The sequence below is a fragment of the Brienomyrus brachyistius genome, chromosome 24 (assembly GCF_023856365.1).
Source record: "Brienomyrus brachyistius isolate T26 chromosome 24, BBRACH_0.4, whole genome shotgun sequence".
NCBI lineage: Eukaryota > Metazoa > Chordata > Actinopteri > Osteoglossiformes > Mormyridae > Brienomyrus > Brienomyrus brachyistius.
The window spans coordinates 6,429,906-6,451,069 of NC_064556.1; the positions used below are offsets into that span (position 1 = coordinate 6,429,906).

Sequence of the window (21,164 nt, forward strand, 5' to 3'; positions counted from 1 at the left end):
GTGAGGGGGGGGGGGCAGCCCAGCCAATAATAACAGTATGACCCGAAGTTTCAGCAAATTAGTATTTAGCCACTTTTAATACCTTCTGGCGACGTTTTTTAAGAGCCCAGTGACTGAGCTTTTTGCGTGGACTGAAAGTGATTTTCCTGAGTTTGATTCGCTATCAAAAGCTCATATAAACGCTGATTTCTACACGATGTGATTCAAGGTACAAGATAGGTACAATTACAGGAATACAAGTAAAACATGCAGTGGACGGCGGACTTGGTCACTGCTGAGACTGTGCATAGATATAGACGATACACAGAGCGCATGTATAAGTAATAGTATACCTTCCTATACACTGTGTATATGTTTTAAGCACAGTATAACATGTGTATTAAAGTGAAGTTGTGTGTGTGTACCGAACAATAGGTCTGATGAAAATGTGTGGCAGCGAATGGAGTCCATGCTAGGAGCTCAGAGGCAGTGCATACTCTATGGGGGAGGGGGGGGGGGGGTTGAGTCACGGGGACCCCCAACCGTTCATTCAGATCGAAACTTTAGCTCAGATGAGGCTGCCGATGACCTTTAAGATTTGAGATTCTTTATTGTCATGTTATGATATAAAGGGAAATGCGCACAAACATTTGTGTTACAACAATGATCTGCTCACCATTCATACTCCTGTCAATCATACATCCAGCATGCAAACAAAATGTTTAAAATAAATAAGCAATATATACACCAGTTTGTGTACGTACATACTGCAGCCAAACATACTTATACATATTCATACATACAGGACGTTTTCCCCGTCTTCACACGGAAAGCTCATGAGGCATAATTACCTGGGCAGAACGTCAATGCACAACTCTGCCGCTAGATGGCAGCGTCTACCACGCCCGGGGACAGACCGCCTGTATCTCGGCATTCATTGGAAGCGCAGCTGAGCCACACTTGTGCCTACTTGACTCTGACAGTTTTATGTTTGTCATGTACTCTTTGTCTTACTTTTATTATGCCTCTTCGGACAAAAATGTTAACTAAAAAATGAATACGAATGTTAAGAAGGACAGACGAGGTTACAGAGAGCCATTATCATGGAGTACATCGGATGCGTTTTCCTTGATTAGACAAATGCCGCTTGCGTTTCACTTTTCGCACTTCCGTAACGCCATTATTCCACCTTACGTCACACACATGGATGTATACGACAAACGGAAAATGAAAAGCATTGATTCACATTTCAGTACAACTGCTTTCGCCTTTTTTGTAATAAAGAATACTTCCATAATATATATCAGATGAGTCCATAAAAGGGAAAAAAAGTCAACCATCTTTTCTACACTGTAACAGAATCCTACATAAAGCTAAAGTGTCAGAATGTAACCAAGTAGGGAGCAATTATTCACTAAATACCTTTGCTGTGTATATAGTGTCTCACCATTACGTCTCTCAGTGGATTCAGTAAAATGAAACTTATGAACTGCAGCATGTAGCATGAAGGCACAGATACAGACATCAGGCTGCGTTTAGCAGGCATTACAGGCAGGATTCACAGTCGCCAGGGTCCCTTTCTTCATGTATCTTCTACTCGTCCATCCCACTGCTGTAACCCAATGTGGGCGCCCAAGTTCCCATAATGCACCGAGACTTCTGTCTGATGTTCCCTGGAAGAAAAGACCCAGCAGTGAATTGATACCAGCTTACTTTTTATATGGTTATTTATTAGGTGGGGGGGGGGCTCTCACTAATGACTACAGGGGTCACACACCCATCGTAAATAGTTTGGATTGGTGAGGGAACATCTGGCATGGTGCTCGAATGTCAAGGTGTCGACTTTAGTCACTGAGCCACTATATAGACCTGAGGTCAGCAGCTCCACTCACTAACTGAGCAGCTTCTTTCCCGACAGTCATTATATACAGCAGCTCAGTACGGTACTTACACTGCAGCCACTGTCCTCGTTTCTCTCTTCTGTTTTCCTTTAAAAAAAAAAAGCAATTTTATTAAATGAGTTATATTTAATTTAGCAGATGCAACGTAGAATTGAGAAAGCAGGGTCAGGCCTGGGGCATATCAGTGTTAAGGGCCTTGCTCAGGGGCCGATGGTGTAATCCCTGGGATCTGAACCAACAACCTTCTGATCATATGTACAGCAGAGCAACACCTCCACGACCGCATGCAACATTATCGCTGATACCATTACTCCTCTTATTGGTCTGCATGCTTCAACAGACCAGCTTACGTTTATATAACCGGTGACCTGTCACCAGGACCAGCAACAGCAGCAGCAGGAGCACTGATGCCCTGATGAGGAAGGATCTGTCCACCTGCCAAGACAAAACAGCTTTTTCATTCCTACAGACTGCAGACACAGACCTGTACATCGGCACAATCCCAGTGAAATAACAGAATAGCACAGAGACTCCCTGTCGGGGGTCAGATCTGACCCCTGGCATAGACGGCCATCGGATTATGTCAGTGGAATCTGAGGGGCTTCCACATAAACCTCTGCTATGACCTCCTATATCCTCCATCATTAGTATCTGGTTTGTGTTACAGAACTGCAGTATTTCTGAGCAGAAACACAGTCCCACTCACATGAGCGCTGCCTTGAGGAGTGTTTGCAGCGGAACTTCCTGTAGAATAATTACCATAGTAACCTAAATGTGCAACAAGAGGAAAACATAACGATCAAATTCAGAATAATGAGTTAAAGAAATGAAAGCACACTGAAACGTTAAACTGAATAATATAAGGACTGTAAAATTTTTAAGATTTATTTTAAAAAATGCATCATAATGGAGTAAACAGCTTTACCCGAAGTAACACTGATCGCAGTCTGTGTCGTTGAACTGGCTGCAATGGTGGGTGTCACAGTAGATTTGCGAATATCTGCTACAAAGCATGTGTGACATACAGTATGATGTCGCAAGTGACCATGTAAAAGGAAGAAGAAAACCACAGTCAACATCGCAGGATGCACATTTGGACACGCGCACAGAAAGAGAGAGAACTACGATATTTACTTCAGAAGTATAAAAGGGTCTGTTGTACTTACTCTGTATAGTCAAGGTAACTTGGGTTTTCTGATCATTAAACCATCCTGGTATTCGCACAAGACAGCCGTATATCCCAGAATCTCCCATCTCAGCATCGATGATGGTCAGAGATACGTCACCCTGATTCAGGTCACCGATTAACTGATACCTGTGTGATTTTCTCCATGTCACATTAAATCCATCTGTCGCGATGATTTCATTGCCACAGCCGCCAGTAAGAGGTATTTCACCTCTCCTCCAGCACATATCATGTTGCCCGGATTTCTTTGCATCGTAGGAGCACGGCAGGGTCACGTTATACCCAACAAATCCGGTGATCATCTCTGAGCTCTCAGCAACTGGGAGGGAAAACAGCACAGAAATGGCAAAGACTGATAAACTGAAGGGGAAACGTCATGATTAATCTGCAGGTTTAATGCTAAACATAGCAAAAGAAAAATGTCATTGAATCTGAAACTTAAACAAAACCTTTCCCAGTCAAATGGTTATCTTAGATTGATGTTATGGTACAATATTTTCAACTAAATCTTATGCCTTTTTTAAGCTTAAAGTAAGCTTTTTATCATCCAATGAGATTTCTTAAACATGAATTATTTATTGCTCTAAATAATCAACTTACAGTAAAATATTATAGAAACTGTGAAGCTGATGATTCTAATGAGCACTTACCTGGCATAATGTGAATCAGAATTAACAATAATGTCGGCATACAGGGGCCACGCGCTGTCATTGTGTAACAGAGACACACGGACTGTGTCCAGTGCGCACAGTGAGAGGCTCTCAACGCTCTGAAACATCCATGGCTTCTTTTATCGGGGTCTGCCGCCTTCCAGAGAGGAGATTCTCATACTTCTGCATTTTTCAGTTTTCATTTCTGTGTTCAGGACCGTTCGAGCTGATATACAAGCGCTTGTAGCAGAATGAACCGAATGAACAGACGAGGAAACTAACGTTCTTTGGCACCACCACCCCCCAACCAAAAAGAAAAAAAAGCACACAAACTGATGAACAGAAAAGACACCGTAAGGAAATGCTGCATAACCACAGCTGGTGAGGGGGGGGGGCAGCCCAGCCAATAATAACAGTATGACCCAGAGTTTCAGCAAATTAGCATTTAGCCACTTTTAATACCTTCTGGCGACGTTTTTTAAGAGCCCAGTGACTGAGCTTTTTGCGTGGACTGAAAGTGATTTTCCTGAGTTTGAGTCGCTATCAAAAGCTCATATAAACGCTGATTTCTACACGATGTGATTCAAGGTACAAGATAGGTACAATTACAGTAATACAAGTAAAACATGCAGTGGACGGCGGACTTGGTCACTGCTGAGACTGTGCATAGATATAGACGATACACAGAGCGCATGTATAAGTAATAGTATACCTTCCTAAACACTGTGTATATGTTTTAAGCACAGTATAACATGTGTATTAAAGTGAAGTTGTGTGTGTGTACCGAACAATAGGTCTGATGAAAATGTGTGACAGCGAATGTAGTCCATACTAGGAGCTCAGAGGCAGTGCATACTCTATGGGGGAGGGGGGGGGGTTGAGTCACGGGGACCCCCAACCGTTCATTCAGATCGAAACTTTAGTTCAGATGAGGCTGCGGATGACCTTCAAGATTTGAGATTCTTTATTGTCATGTTATGATATAAAGGGAAATGCGCACGAACATTTGTGTTACAAGAAGGATCTGCTCACCATTCATACTCCTGTCAATTATACATCCAGCATGCAAACAAAATGTTTAAAATAAATAAGCAATATATACACCAGTTTGTGTACGTACATACTGCAGCCAAACATATTTATACATATTCATACATACAGGACGTTTTCCCCGTCTTCACACGTAAAGCTCATGAGGCATAATTACCTGGGCAGAACGTCAATGCACAACTCTGCCGCTAGATGGCAGCGTCTACCACGCCCGGGGACAGACCGCCTGTAAAACCGCCGACAGTTTTATGTTTATCATGTACTATTTCTCTTACTTTTATTATGCCTCTTCGGACAAAAATGTTAAGTAAAAAATAAATACGAATGTTAAGAAGGACAGACGAGGTTACAGAGAGCCATTATCATGGAGTACATCGGATGCGTTTTCCTTGATTAGACAAATGCCGCTTGCGTTTCACTTTTCGCACTTCCGTAACGCCATTATTCCACCTTACGTCACACACATGGATGTATACGACAAACGGAAAATGAAAAGCATTGATTCACATTTCAGTACAACTGCTTTCGCCTGATTTGTAACAAAGAATACCTCCATAATATATATCAGATGAGTGCATAAAAGGAAATAAAAGTCAACCATCTTTTCTACATTGTAACAGAATCCTAAATAAAGCTAAAGTGTCAGAATGTAACCAAGTAGGGAGCAATTATTCACTAAATACCTTTGCTGTGTATATAGTGTCTCACCATTACGTCTCTCAGTGGATTCAGTAAAATGAAACTTATGAACTGCAGCATGTAGCATGAAGGCACAGATACAGACATCAGGCTGCGTTTAGCAGCCATTACAGGCAGGATTCACAGTCGCCAGGGTCCCTTTCTTCATGTATCTTCTACTCGTCCATCCCTCTGCTGTAACCCAATGTGGCCTCTCAGTGGATTCAGTAGAATGAAACTTGTCAACTGGAGCTGTGGAAGTAAAATTGGACATTGGCAGGCCCGGGATGTTGGCATATTGGGTCTGTATTGTCTTAGGCCTTAAGCAAGAAGAGATTGTTTTGAATACTGTGTGACCTCGCTTCGCGATAGCTGCCTGCAGTAAGTTCCGCAGACCCTGAGGAAAGCTCGGGCCTTGGAGAGGCAGACAGCGGAACAAAGGGGGGGGAGAAACCACCTGCAGGGAGAGATTCGAAGCTGCCCCAACTGGTGCACAGCGAGTTATAGCTTTATAGAATAGTTGTGGCAGACAATATATAGCAATCAATGCGGAGGTGCAAATGTATAAGTAATTATGTTAATCATACTAATCATATGTTAACCATGTATTTGCAGTGATTCAATGACAAGGACGTCAATATGTTAATCATTAATCAATGGAACACCCAAACATTAATAGTGATTCAATGTCATATGATCAATATCTATATACATATCTCAAGTAGAGTCTAGAAGCCGAGACAGATTCCGGTAAACTGAGCTAGATGGGTGGATTTTACCTTGTCACCAAGGTAAACCAATAGAGCAGGAGAATTGTGTTTGTTATACGTTTGAGCTCGGTTTGTTGGTGTTTCATGACCAATCAGGATTTAGAAGTCCTTATTGGGAATTGGGAGTTATGGTTTATCAACTGGTTGCTCTGTGTGCTCCGGGTGACTTGGTACCAAGTGCCAGAGTGTGACGGGAGAGCTTTGCTGAGTTGCTAGAATAAAAGAGATTTCCTCATCAAACTGAGAGGTCCGACTTTTATTCTAAGTGTTATATTTAAAATTTTTCTACCGCAGTTGGCGCCCAATGTGGGGCAGCTGAGTTATTTCTTTGTTCCAGACGATGGGGTCCTGCGATAGAAGTAGGTAAGGCGTAGAGCCTGATGGGACCAGATCCAGATGAGATTGAGGATTGGCCCAGTCCCTCGTCAAGGAACAACGGAGATCACGCTGTCCCAGAGCTGAACATTCCTGAGACTGATTTGGCCGGACCTGTGTTGATGAGGTAAAGGCTTCTCTGTTTATTCGTTTTTGCTGCTGCTTTGCTTGATGCTGAAGGTTATGTTGTGATAGTGTTTGAGTGTGTGAGAGTCCGCCGTGACTGTGGGATCCAAGCACGGGGAAGCACTGAACGCGGATAGGAAGGCCGTAGGGAGAGCGCTCATCCACCTGTAATAGGGAAAGGGTGCGGTCCAAGGGGAAACCTGAGTGACCTATTACGTGGGTTAGGTGGATGCACGAGACCTTGGGAAAGTCTGTGATTTTGAGTGGCGCCACTGTATATTTGTGTGACGGGGCACAAGACGGCAGGGAAGCCGTCAGACAGCAGGGAAGCTGTCACCCGCGGAGGGCCAGACACGACAGTGAAGGCTTGGTGCATCAGGGGCAGAGGACAGGGCGGTGTGTGTACTGCGTGGCGCAGCATTGTATGGCGGAGGCTGGACAGTGAATGCATTGCATGCAGTAGCACAGCACTGCGTAACAGGCCAAAGACGGGTAAGATTCCTGTGTGTGGACAGGGACAACCTAAGACAGGCGCTGTCGTAGACCCCTGACTCCAGGCTGAGGGACTGTTCGGGGTTTGGTTCACTCTCGGTCCCACGGGAGTATAAAGGGTGTATGGTTTTGGAGAATGTGTATGTGGTAAAGGGTGTGGGGTCTCCCAGGTGCAGTATCCTCATTGAGATAAATTGATACATGGAATTGATTTTGCTCCACACTGACACATGCAGGTGTTAAATGTAAACGAAATAGCACAAAAGTGTCATGTGTTGGATCTGAGATATGCTGGGATAAACTTGTTAATTGTGTTTTTAGAACATCTAATGTTTAGAATTACACTTGGTTCTTTTAGGGTTTCGTCACCCAGTAACAAGTTGTCTTGTTTAGTTTAGTGGTCACCCAGTAGCTGCGTGCTTTGTACAGACGGCAGCTACCTTGCAAACATTCGCACTCCCCTGAAAGGGACTCAAGAGATCGAGAGGGAGATAATGAGGGAATGTGAGAAAAAAAGGGGGGATATGGGAAAACCATCCCCAAGGCAAATAATGGAACGGGTGACTGGCCTGAGACTAAAGAAGGCTTGTAAAAATTGGTATCATCAGACTGGGGGTAGATGACCAAAGGAGGGCACTCTAAACATATTGGAGATAGAATGTTGTGAAACGTTATTGGAAAGGAGAGGGAATGTTTGTTGTAGTATGGGAATGTACAAGGCAGAATATTATTTTCGGTGGAAGTCTGTGGCCTTGATGAGGGCTAGGAAACCTAGAGAGCAGCTGACTGATAAGGAAAGTCGTGTAATGGTTAGCAGAGAGGACAGGGGGGCCGATCCGACTGCTGCTGTTTCTCCACCTGTGGCTGATGCTGATGCTGAGAAGAGGAAAAAGCCTAATGCAGGTCTCCTGTATCCGGTCCTGCCTGAAGTGTCCCCTCTTCCATCGCTGCTACCTGCACCTCGCCCTCCTGCCCAGGTCCCTCCTCCTCCAGGAAGAGTTGAGCTCTCTGCCCCTGCTGCAGAAGGGGGGGGGGGCAGTGGGTCCGATGCCACATCCTTCTGTAAAGCAGGAAGAGTCTTCCCCTGAGGAGGATGAGGACAATGACCAAGGGGATGATGATGAGGAAGAAGAATCCGCACCCAAAGGCTTTGGGAATGTTTTGCACTGCTCAGTTTTCTGGAAAAGGAGGGGCTGCGTGGATAAAGGAATTTGAGGCTGCAGGAAAACTGGGAGAGACTGTTGTGCTTGATTACCTCTATGTGGCAGAAGACATGCATGCCGTTTGTCAGCCGGCCAGGAGCAGTGGTATGTGGGAGGTTCGGTCCCCCATGTATCATATGGGGAAAAGGGGTCATTAGAATGGAAGGACTTAGGACTCTGGGTGGCAGAGTGTGAGAGAAGGACTGAGTGTTTGTGTGGCGGAAGGAAGGTGGATGAGTGGAGATGGACAGGTGCAAAGGTACAAAATAAATCAGTGTGTAGAGGTACAGAGAAAGGGGGATGCAGAAGAAAGTAAAGAGAAAAGTGTTGATCCACTGCCAGACTGGTTAGGGGAAGCACCTGATTGCTTATGGGCAAAAGGGAAAAATGATTTTGGCAGAGTGATGTTGGCTGGGCCTTTGGTGGTCCACCCCAAGTCTGACTTTCAGCCTCACAAGGCCCAGTATCCCTTATCTAGAGATGCAGAGGAGGGAGTGAGAGAAGTACATGCAGATCTGGTGAAAGGGGGGGGCTATTAAGGAAATAGCCTATTCTCCAGTTAATTCTGGCTTACGATCCTGGCTTCCATACCAGCGGAGGCTAAATGGTTCTCTGTCATTGATTTGGCTAATGCTTTCTTTTCTATCCCAGTAGATCCAGATTCCCAGTACTGGTTCGCCTTCACCTTTCTGGGGAGGAGGTGGACCTGGACAGTGATGCCCCAGGGCTACACAGAGTCACCTAGCGTGTCTGGGCAGGAGCTGGCAAAAAATTTGGAGGGGTTTACTGCGCCTGGGGGTAGCACACTGGTACAGTATGTGGATGGTTTGTTGCTTTGCTCTCACACTCGCGAGTCCTGTAAACAGGACACCAGAGCTCTGTTAGACTTCCTGGCTGAAAATAGGCACAAAGCCTCCAAAGAAAAGCTGCAGCTGGTGTCACAAAGGGTTAAGTACCTTGGACATGTGTTGACAAGTGAGGGAAGGTCATTAGGACCAGACCGAGTGGCCTCCATACAGGAGATGCCCAAATCAGAGACTAAACAGAATTGCTTTCAGTCCTAGGCATGATTGGCTATTGCAGGCCTTGGATTCAGGACTATGCACAGAGGTCACAGCCCTTGGTTGATTTGACAATTGGGCTAGGACTGACTGATAGACAGACTGACATGGACGTCCAAAGCTGAAGATGCCCTGATTGATTTAAAACAGGCGTTAATGTCAGCCCCAGCTTTGGGGGTGCCTGACTATAGAAAGACATTTGTGCAGTATGTGGACGAGAAAAAAGGTTCATGACTTCAGTTCTGACTTAGTATCACGGGGAAAGGGGCAAACCGGATGCATACTACAGTACTCAAAGCGTTCGGACTCGGTGGCTCGAGCATTACCCCTTTGTCTTCCAGCGGTAGCTGCGGCCGCAGAGGCGGTGATGGCGAGTGCAGATCTAGTCCAGTTACATCCACTGAAACTTCGAGTTCCCCATGCAGTGCACGCAATCCTGACCCAGGCCAGGGCATCCCATTCGACGCCTGCGCGATCGGTGCATTATCAGAATGTTTTGTTAACACTGGCAAATGTGACTGTGGAAAGATGCTCTGCTTTGAATCCGGTGACCCTCCTTCCCACGGAGGCGGACGGAGAACCGCATGATTGTTTGCAGGTCATCGACTGTGTGTGCAGGCCTGGGCCGGATCTGACCGACATCCCACTGGAAGGAGGCGACATCCTGTTTGTCGATGGGAGTTCTTTGAGGCTGGAGGACGGATCTCCAGCGACCTCCTATGCCGTGGTGATGCAAGACGGATCACTTGTGGACGGAGGGCCTCTGCCCAGACATTGGTCCGCACAAGCGGCTGAGCTGTTTGCACTGCGACAGGCCTGCAAATTGGCTGAGGGACAAAAAGTCACTATCTACACAGACTCAAGATACGCCTTCGGGGTGTGTCATGATCATGGTGCATTGTGGAAGCAGAGAGGTTTTCGCACCAGCACTGGAAAACCCATTCAGCATCATGAGTTAGTGGAACAATTACTGGACGCTCTCATGCTACCTGAACAGGTGGCAATAATGAAGCCAGGCCCACACAAAGTGGGCTGATTATATCAGTCAGGGAAATGACCTCGCAGACCAATGGGCTAAAAGTTTAGCCAAGGACTCCACTGGGTTTGGGAATAAGGTTTTGCTGGCAAAGAATGTTGATAAACCAGGCGCTGAAAATGACCTTGTTTTGATTCAAACAGGTGCAACAGAGGGTGAGCTTCGCGGATGGAAACGGAGCGGAGCATGGAGTGATAGAGAAGGCGTGTGGCCACATTCTGGGACTAACCAACCTTATCTCCCTAGATCTGCGTATCCAGGGATGGCCAAAGCCATTCATGGCCTGGATCATGTGTCTCGTGACGGGATGGTGGCGGCTGTGACTCGGGTGTGGCATGCCCCTGGTTTTGCCGCAGCTGCTGCCCTATTCTGTGGGAAGTGTATGGTGTGCATGAAATTCAGTGTGGAAAAGGGCATTCCAACCGGCCCTGCAGTGACCCCGAGTCCCCAAAGCCCAATCGATCACCTGCAGATGGATTTCATTGAGCTAACGCCGTGCAGGGGATATAAGTATTGCTTGGTGATTGTAGATCTGTTTTCCAGATGGGTGGAGGCATTTCCTTGCCGTCGCCCTGATGCTCCAAGTGTGGCTAAATGTCTGCCAAAGGAGGTGATTCCACGATGGGGCACTCCATCTAAAATCACCACAGAGAACGGTCCTGCGTTCATCGCAGAGACCCTGGCTAAATTGTCCCATTGGATGCAAATTGATTTAAAGCATTATTCTGCTTATCACCCCTCGAGTGGGGGGATTGTGGAGAGAGCAAATCAGACACCTAAACTGAAACTGGTGAAAGTTTCAGAGACGATGGGCCTGCCCTGGGTGGATGTCCTGCCCCTGGCTTTGTTATTCATGCGAGCCAGGACACACCGCCAGACAGGGTTGACAGGAAGGCCGATGCGTGTTTTGTCTCCCTCACGATATGTCACACTGGAGACCGTGGATGGGGATTTGCTGACTTATCTTACAGGTTTGCGGCAAGCGATAGGTGCAGCCTGGGACCAGGTTCGTGCGAATTGGAGAAATCCAGAGGGAGAGCCGCTACGAGCTGTGACGCCGCTCAAACCAGGGAGCTGGGTGTTAGTTCACGACCTGAGGAAGAAGAGATGGAACACGCCGAGATGGAGGGGACCACACAAAGTCTTGATGGTGACCCCTCACGCAGTGAAAGTGGAGGGAATCGACGCCTGGGTCCATCAAGTACACTGCAGACGCGTGTCCAACCCTGGTGGTTTTTTCGAGATTGGCCCTTCTTGTGACAGTTGTATGTGGGATCGATGCTATTTGTGGCGGAGAACTGCTTATTCCAGTTGTGTCACCCGCTGTACTCCAACAGAGCCAAACCCACGACAGGTTTTGGACCGAGGGAAAAGGGAGGTGATGGATGCCAGTGCCGATGCTAATGCTGTGGAGCTTTTGGCCCGAGCAGTGACTGCTGAGCAATGGTTTGGGGTTTATTCCATCCCTTGGGGTGGCAGACCTTCAGACAGAGGTGGCTGCCCTGCAGACTGCAGTTGAAAAGGTGGCCAATCAAACGCTTGACACCGAGCAGGTCGTCTCGGGTGAATTGTCAGCGGTTAGGCAGGTAGCTCTGCAAAACCGTATGGCATTGGATCTCCTGTTGGCTGAGAAGGGTGGAGTTTGTGCTATTGTGGGGAGAGAATGTTGCACGTACATCCCTGATTCCACTCAGGCTGTGCAGGATCTAGAGGACGTGGTGCACAAGCAGATGTCTGCTATACATGAGGAGCATGGCCTGTTTGAGTACAGCTGGGACTATTGGTTCTCCTCAATGATTCCGGGTTTATCTGGGGTATTCAGACCTTAGTTTTTCGTGTTTTGATCTTGCTTGTAGTGTTGCTGCTAATCTTCTTGCTGTTTAGGTGTTGTTCAAGTATTCTGTCTTTCCAGGCAAATTCTGTTATGTTCCTACGGGCTCCCCCTCTTCCCTACGCGGATGATCCTCTTCTTCCCGCCTGGCTCTACGACCCTCAGCCCCAGGTTGTCATCAATGTGACCAGCAACGCCAACACCGCTGGTGACTCCTGTTCCATCCAGACGCCACTAACCCGCTTCGACCCACCACGCATTTGTCCAGAATTTTACTATGCTGCGGACTCTGATTGTTTGTGAACTGTGCAGATCTCGCATGTTCAAAAGGGGGGAATGTGGAAGTAAAATTGGACATTGGCAGGCCCGGGAGGTTGGCATATTGGGTCTGTTATGTCTTAGGCCTTAGGCAAGAAGAGATTGTGTAACCTCGCTTCACGATAGCTGCCTGCAGTAAGTTCCGCAGACCCTGAGGAAAGCTCGGACCTTGGAGAGGCAGACAGCAGAACAAAAGGGGGGGAGAAACCACCTGCAGGAGGAGATTCAAAGCTGCCCCAACTGGTGCACAGCGAGTTATAGCTTTATAGAATAGTTGTGGCAGACAATATATAGCAAGCTATGCGGAGGTGCAAATGTATAAGTAATTATGTTAATCATACTAATCATATGTTAACCATGTATTTGCAGTGATTCAATGACAAGGACGTCAATATGTTAATCATTAATCAATGGAACACCCAAACATTAATAGTGATTCAATGTCATATGATCAATATCTATATACATATCTCAAGTAGAGTCTAGAAGCCGAGACAGATTCCGGTAAACTGAGCTAGATGGGTGGATTTTACATTGCCACCAAGGTAAACCAATGGAGCAGGAGAATTGTGTTTGTTGTATGTCTGAGCTCGGTTTGTTGGTGTTTTGTGACCAATCAGGACTTAGAAGTCCTTATTGGGAATTGGGAGTTATGGTTTATCAACTGGTTGCTCTGTGAGCTCCGTGCGACTAGGTACCAAGTGCTAGAGTGTGACGGGAGAGCTTTGCTGGAGTAAAAGAGATTTCCTTTACTCACCAAGTGAGAGGTCCAGACTTTTATTCTAAGTGTTATACTTAAACATTTTCTACCACACAGCATGTAGCATGAAGGCACAGATACAGACATCAGGCTGCGTTTAGCAGGCATTACAGGCAGGATTCACAGTCGCCAGGGTCCCTTTCTTCATGTATCTTCTACACGTCCATCCCACTGCTGTAACCCAATGTGGGCGCCCAAGTTCTCATAATGCACCGAGACTTCTGTCTGATGTTCCCTGGAAGAAAAGACCCAGCAGTGAATTGATACCAGCTTACTTTTTATATGGTTATTTATTAGGTGGGGGGGGGGGCTCTCACTAATGACTACAGGGGTCACACACCCATCGTAAATAGTTTGGATTGGTGAGGGAACATCTGACATGGTGCTCGAATGTCAAGGTGTCGACTTTAGTCACTGAGCCACTATATAGACCTGAGGTCAGCAGCTCCACTCACTAACTGAGCAGCTTTTTTCCCGACAGTCATTATATACAGCAGCTCAGTACGGTACTTACACTGCAGCCACTGTCCTCACTTCTCTCTGCTGTTTTCCTTTAAAAAATAAGCAATTTTATTAAATGAATTATATTTAATTTAGCAGATGCAATGTAGAATTGAGAAAGCAGAGTCAGGCCTGGGGCATATCAGGGTTAAGGGCCTTGCTCAGGGGCCGATGGTGTAATCCCTGGGATCTGAACCAACAACCTTCCAATCATATGTACGGCAGAGCAACACCTCCACGACCACAGGCAACATTATTGCTGGTACCATTACTCCTCTTATTGGTCTGCATGCTTCAACCAACCAGCTTACGTTTATATAACCGGTGACCTGTCACCAGGACCAGCAACAGCAGCAGCAGGAGCACTGATGCCCTGATGAGGAAGGATCTGTCTGCCTGCAAAGACAAAACAGCTTTTTCATTCCTACAGACTGCAGACACAGACCTGTACATCAGCACAATCCCAGTGAAATAACAGAATAGCACACAGACTCCCTGTCTGGGGGTCAGATCTGACCCCTGGCATAGACGGCCATCGGATTATGTCAGTGGAATCTGAGGGGCTTCCACATAAACCTCTGCTATGACCTCCTATATTCCTCCATCATTAGTATCTGGTTTGTGTTACAGAGCTGCAGTATTTCTGAGCAGAATCACAGTCCCACTCACATGAGCGCTGCCTTGAGGAGTGTTTGCAGAGGAACTTCCTGTAGAATAATTACCATAGTAACCTAAATGTGCAACAAGAGGAAAACATAACGATCAAATTGGGAATGAGTTAAGCAAATGAAAGCACACTGAAATGTTAAACTGAATAATATAAGGACTGTAAAATATTTAAGATTTATAAAAAAAAATGCATCATAATGGAGTAAACAGCTTTACCCGAAGTAACACTGATCGCAGTCTGTGTCGTTGGACTGGCTGCATTGGTGGGTGTCACAGTAGATTTGCGAATATCTACTTGAAAGCATGTGTCACATATGATGTAGCAAGAGACCATGTAAAAGGAAGAAGAGAACCACAGTCAACATCGCAGGACGCACATTTGGACATGCGCACAGAAAGAGAGAGAACTACGATATTTACTTCAGAAGTATAAAAGGGTGTGTTGTACGTACTCTGTATAGTCAAGGTAACTTTGGTTTTCACATCATTAGATGGTCCGGGTAATTCCACAAGACAGCCGTATATCCCAGAATCTCCCATCTCAGCATTGATGATGGTCAGAGATGCGTCACCCTGATTCAGGTCACCGATTAACTGATACCTGTGTGATTTTCTCTGTGTCACTTTATGTCTATCTCTCACGATGATTTCATTCTTACAGCCACTTTCAGGTATTTCATCTCTCCCCCAGCACAAACGAAATTCCCTGTAAATCCATGCATCGTAGGAGCACGGCAGGGTCACGTTATACCCAACAAATCCGGTGATCATCTCAGAGCTCTCAGCACCTGGGAGGGAAAACAGCACAGAAATGGCAAAGACTGATAAACTGAAGACGACGCATCATGATTAGTCTGCAGGCTTTACGGTAAATATTACAAAACGGATTAAATATGAAACTTACAGGCATATGACACTTTTCCCTGTTTGTTGATTATGTTAGATAGTCACGAGTGGTATAACATTCCCATCAAAACCTCGGTATTATATCAAATTTAAGGCTAAAATAACCTTTGTTTCATCCTATAACGGCTTTTAAACATTAAATAATTGGCACTAACAATCAACTTACAATAAAATGTTATACAAGCAGTGAACCTGATGATTGTAATAAGCACTTACCTGGCATAATGTGAATCAGAATTAACAATAATGCCGGCATACAGGGGCCACGCGCTGTCATTGTGTAACAGAGACACACGGACTGTGTCCAGTGCGCACAGTGAGAGGCTCTTAACGCTCTGAAACATCCATGGCTTCTTTTATCGGGGTCTGCCGCCTTCCAGAGAGGAGATTCTCATACTTCTGCATTTTTCAGTTTTCATTTCCGTGTTCAGGACCGTTCGAGCTGATATACAAGCGCTTGTAGCAGTTAATTATACTACCGAATGAACAGGCGAGGAAACTAACGTTCTTTGGCACCACCACCCCCCCCCCCCCAACCAAAAAAAAAAAAAACACACACAAACCGATGAACAGAAAACAAACCGTAAGGAAATGCTGCCTAACCACAGCTGGGGGGGGGGGGGGGGGGCAGCTCAACCAATAATAATCGTATGACCCCAAGTTTCAGCAAATTAGTTTTTAGCCACTTTTAATACCTTCTGGCGACGTTTTTTAAGAGCCCAGTGACTGAGCTTTTTGCGTGGACTGAAAGTGATTTTCCTGAGTTTGATTCGCTATCAAAACCTCATATAAACGCTGATTTCTATATGATGTGATTCAAGGTACAAGATAGGTACAATTACAGTAATACAAGTAAAACATGCAGTGGACGGCGGACTTGGTCACTGCTGAGACTGTGCATAGATATAGACGAAACACAGAACGCATGTATAAGTAATAGTATACTTTCCTATACACTGTGTATATGTTTTAAGCACAGGATAACATGTGTATTAAAGTACAGTTGTGTGTGTGTACCGAACAATAGTTCTGATGAAAAAGTGAAATGTTAAACTGAATAATATAAGGACTGTAAAATATTTAAGATTTAATTTAAAAAATGTATCATAATGGAGTAAACAGCTTTACCCGAAGTAACACTGATCGCAGTCTGTGTCGTTGGACTGGCTGCAATGGTGGGTGTCACAGTGGATTTGCGAATATCTGCTTGAAAGCATGTGTCACATACAGGGGTGCCGCTAGCAATTTTGGGCCCTATGACAAAATATGAGGTTGGGCCCCCCTACCACACCCATTCAGATCTCTGGGGGCCCCTAAAGGGCGTGGGCCCTTAGAATTGTCCCAACTTTCCCCCCCTTAGCGGCGCCCCTGGTCACATATGATGTCGCAAGTGACCATGTGAAAGGAAGAAGAAAAACCACAGTCAACATCACAGGACGCACATTTGGACATGCGCACAGAAAGAGAGAGAACTACGATATTTACTTCAGAAGTATAAAAGGGTGTGTTGTACGTACTCTGTATAGTCAAGGTAACTTTGGTTTTCACATCATTAAATGGTCCGGGTATTTTCACATGACAGCCGTATATCCCAGAATCTCCCATCTCAGCATTGATGATGGTCAGAGATGCGTCACCCTGTTTCAGGTCACCGATTAACTGATACCTGTGTGATTTTCTCTGTGTCACTTTACGTCTATCTCTCACGATGATTTCATTCTTACAGCCACTTTCAGGTATTTCATCTCTCCCCCAGCACAAATGAAATTCCCTGTAATTCCATGCATCGTAGGAGCACGGCAGGGTCACGCTATACCCAACAAATCCGGTGATCATCTCAGAGCTCTCAGCACCTGGGAGGGAAAACAGCACAGAAATGGCAAAGACTGATAAACTGAAGACGACGCATCATGATTAATCTGCAGGCTTTACGGTAAATATTACAAAACGGATTAAATATGAAACTTACAGGCATATGACACTTTTCCCTGTTTGTTGATTATGTTAGATAGTCACGAGTGGTATAACATTCCCATCAAAACCTCGGTATTATATCAAATTTAAGGCTAAAATAACCTTTGTTTCATCCTATAACGGCTTTTTTTTATACATTAAATAATTGGCACTAACAATCAACTTACAATAAAATGTTATACAAGCAGTGAACCTGATGATTGTAATAAGCACTTACCTGGCATAATGTGAATCAGAATTAACAATAATGCCGGCATATAGGGGCCACGCGCTGTCATTGTGTAACAGAGACACACGGACTGTGTCCAGTGCGCACAGTGAGAGGCTCTTAACGCTCTGAAACATCCATGGCTTCTTTTATCGGGGTCTGCCGCCTTCCAGAGAGGAGATTCTCATACTTCTGCATTTTTCAGTTTTCATTTCTGTGTTCAGGACCGTTCGAGCTGATATACAAGCGCTTGTAGCAGTTAATTATACTGCCGAATGAACAGACGAGGAAACTAACGTTCTTTGGCACCACCACCCCCCCAACCAAAAAAAAAAACACACACAAACCGATGAACAGAAAACAAACCGTAAGGAAATGCTGCATAACCACAGCTGGGGGGGGGCAGCTCAACCAATAATTATCGTATGACCCCAAGTTTCAGCAAATTAGTATTTAGCCACTTTTAATACCTTCTGGCGACGTTTTTTAAGAGCCCAGTGACTGAGCTTTTTGCGTGGACTGAAAGTGATTTTCCTGAGTTTGATTCGCTATCAAAAGCTCATATAAACGCTGATTTCTATACGATGTGATTCAAGGTACAAGATAGGTACAATTACAGTAATACAAGTAAAACATGCAGTGGACGGCGGACTTGGTCACTGCTGAGACTGTGCATAGATATAGACGATACGCAGAGCGCATGTATAAGTAATAGTATACCTTCCTATACACTGTGTATATGTTTTAAACACAGGATAACATGTGTATTAAAGTGAAGTTGTGTGTGTGTACCGAGCAATAGGTCTGATGAAAATGTGTGACAGCGAATGGAGTCCATACTAGGAGCTCAGAGGCAGTGCATACTCTATGGGGGAGGGGGGGGGGGAGTGAGTCACGGGGACCCCCAACCGTTCATTCAGATCGAAACTTTAGTTCAGATGAGGCTGCCGATGACCTTTAAGATTTGAGATTCTTTATTGTCATTTTATGATATAAAGGGAAATGCGCACGAACATTTGTGTTACAAGAAGGATCTGCTCACCATTCATACTCCTGTCAATTATACATCCAGCATGCAAACAAAATGTTTAAAATAAATAAGCAATATATACACCAGTTTGTGTACGTACATACTGCAGCCAAACATTTACATATTCATACATACAGGACGTTTTCCCCGTCTTCACACGGAAAGCTCATGAGGCATAATTACCTGGGCTGAACGTCAATGCACAACTCTGCCGCTAGATGGCAGCGTCTACCACGCCCGGGGACAGACCGCCTGTATCTCGGCATTCATGGGGAGCGCAACTGAGCCGCACTTGTGCCTAGTTGACTCTGACAGTTTTATGTTTGTCATGTACTCTTTGTCTTACTTTTATTATGCCTCTTCGGACAAAAATGTTAACTAAAAAATGAATACGAATGTTAAGAAGGACAGACGAGGTTACAGAGAGCCATTATCATGGAGTACATCGGATGCGTTTTCCTTGATTAGACAAATGCCGCTTGCGTTTCACTTTTCGCACTTCCGTAACGCCATTATTCCACCTTACGTCACACACATGGATGTATACGACAAACGGAAAATGAAAAGCATTGATTCACATTTCAGTACAACTGCTTTCGCCTTTTTTGTAATAAAGAATACTTCCATAATATATATCAGATCAGTCCATAAAAGGAAAAAAAAGTCAACCATCTTTTCTACACTGTAACAGAATCCTAAATAAAGCTAAAGTGTCAGAATGTAACCAAGTAGGGAGCAATTATTCACTAAATACCTTTGCTGTGTATATAGTGTCTCACCATTACGCCTCTCAGTGGATTCAGTAGAATGAAACTTATCAACTGCAGCATGTAGCATGAAGGCACAGATACAGACATCAGGCTGCGTTTAGCAGGCATTACAGGCAGGATTCACAGTCGCCAGGGTCCCTTTCTTCATGTATCTTCTACACGTCCATCCCACTGCTGTAACCCAATGTGGGCGCCCAAGTTCCCATAATGCACCGAGACTTCTGTCTGATGTTCCCTGGAAGAAAAGACCCAGCAGTGAATTGATACCAGCTTCCTTTTTATATAGTTATTTATTGGGGGGGGGGCTCTCAATAATGACTACATGGGTCACACACCCATCGTAAATAGTTTGGATTGGTGAGGGAACATCTGGCATGGACCTTAAATGTCATGGGGCCGACCTCATTTACTGAGCCACCATACAGACCTGAGGTCAGCAGCTCCACTCACTAACTGAGCAGCTTCTTCCCCAACAGTCATTATATACAGCAGCTCAGTACGGTACTTACACTTCAGGCGCAGATCTCGCTTCTCTCTGCTGTTTTCCTTTAAAAATGAATGAATGTAGATAAATTACATGGAATACATTATATTCCTTGTACCATTACTCTTCATGTTGGTCTACAGTGGGGTAGGCAACTCTGATCCTGGAGAGCCGGTATACAGCAGGTTTCCCATCCTACCTGATGAGTTACTGTCTGCCTGAGGTCAGATGTGGTTCATCAGAGACCAGGTAGGATATAAAACCTGCTGGATTCCGGCTCTCCAGGATCAGGGTTCCCCATCCCTGCTCTACAGGCTTCAATTGACCAGCTTACGTTTATGTAACCAGAGACCTGTCACCAGGACCAGCAGCAGCAGCAGCAGGATCACTGCTACAGGTACAATGATGAGGAAGGATCTGTCTGCCTGCAAAGACGAAACAGCTTTTTCATTCCTACAGACTGCAGACACAGACCTGTACATCAGCACAATCCCAGTGAAATAACAGAATAGCACACAGACTCCCTGTCGGGGGTCAGATCTGACCCCTGGCATAGACGGCCATCGGATTATGTCAGTGGAATCTGAGGGGCTTCCACATAAACCTCTGCTATGACCTCCTATATCCTCCATCATTAGTATCTGGTTTGTGTTACAGAGCTGCAGTATTTCTGAGCAGTAATACAGTCCCACTCACATGAGCGCTGCCTTGAGGAGTGTTTGCAGTGGAACTTCCTGTAGAATAATTACTATAGTAACCTATAGGTGCAACAAAAGGAAAACATAACAATCTAATTCAGAATAATGAGTTAAAGAAATGAAAGCAAACGGAAAAGTTAAACTTAATAATAAAAGGACTGTGAAATTTTTAAGCATCATAATGAAGTGAACAGCTTTACCCGGTGTAACACTGATCGCAGTCTGTGTCTCTGGGCTGGCTGCATTGGATGGTGACGCAGTGGTGTTGAAAATTACTGTTAGATAAAACATGTCACATTCAAAAGGAGTTAAGCAAATGAAAGCAAACCAGGAACTTAAACTTCATCTTAAAAGGACTGCAGAATTGTTAAGATTTCTTTCAAGAAATGCAAGATTAACCAGCAGGGAACAGCTTTACCCGGCGTAAGACTGATCGCAGTCTGTGTCGTTGAACTGGCTGCATTGGTGGGTGTTACAGTAAGTTTGCGAATATCTGCTAGAAAGCATGT

General features: G+C 45.2%; 1 protein-coding gene and 2 long non-coding RNA genes across 14 annotated transcripts in view; all 3 read right to left on the reverse strand.

Annotated features, from left to right (window-relative positions):
- LOC125720116 (uncharacterized) overlaps window positions 1-21,164 on the reverse strand; it is a 49,361-nt gene that overhangs the window by 3,071 nt on the left and 25,126 nt on the right. For 5 of the 12 annotated variants that reach the window (XM_048995228.1, XM_048995235.1, XM_048995234.1 and 2 more), the window contains 5 exons: window positions 17,009-17,344; window positions 15,038-15,373; window positions 3,047-3,385; window positions 2,806-2,883; window positions 2,587-2,648 (listed from right to left, as the gene is read on the reverse strand). In XM_048995228.1, the coding sequence (XP_048851185.1) occupies window positions 2,587-2,648; window positions 2,806-2,883; window positions 3,047-3,385; window positions 15,038-15,373; window positions 17,009-17,344 (1,151 nt within the window). Of the gene's footprint in view, window positions 1-2,586; window positions 2,649-2,805; window positions 2,884-3,046; window positions 3,386-14,585; window positions 14,648-14,801; window positions 14,877-15,037; window positions 15,374-17,008; window positions 17,345-17,682; window positions 17,975-21,164 lie in introns of those variants that run through there. The other 7 variants (XM_048995232.1, XM_048995230.1, XM_048995238.1 and 4 more) reach the window with 7 other exon arrangements.
- LOC125720130 (uncharacterized) lies at window positions 570-2,309 on the reverse strand. The gene is made up of 3 exons (XR_007385357.1): window positions 2,231-2,309; window positions 1,931-1,967; window positions 570-1,652 (listed from the first exon to the last, which is right to left on the reverse strand). It is a non-coding gene; the product is annotated as an uncharacterized LOC125720130 (long non-coding RNA).
- LOC125720129 (uncharacterized) lies at window positions 19,102-20,928 on the reverse strand. Its single transcript, XR_007385356.1, has 5 exons — window positions 20,856-20,928; window positions 20,654-20,715; window positions 20,292-20,382; window positions 19,983-20,019; window positions 19,102-19,708 (listed from the first exon to the last, which is right to left on the reverse strand). It is a non-coding gene; the product is annotated as an uncharacterized LOC125720129 (long non-coding RNA).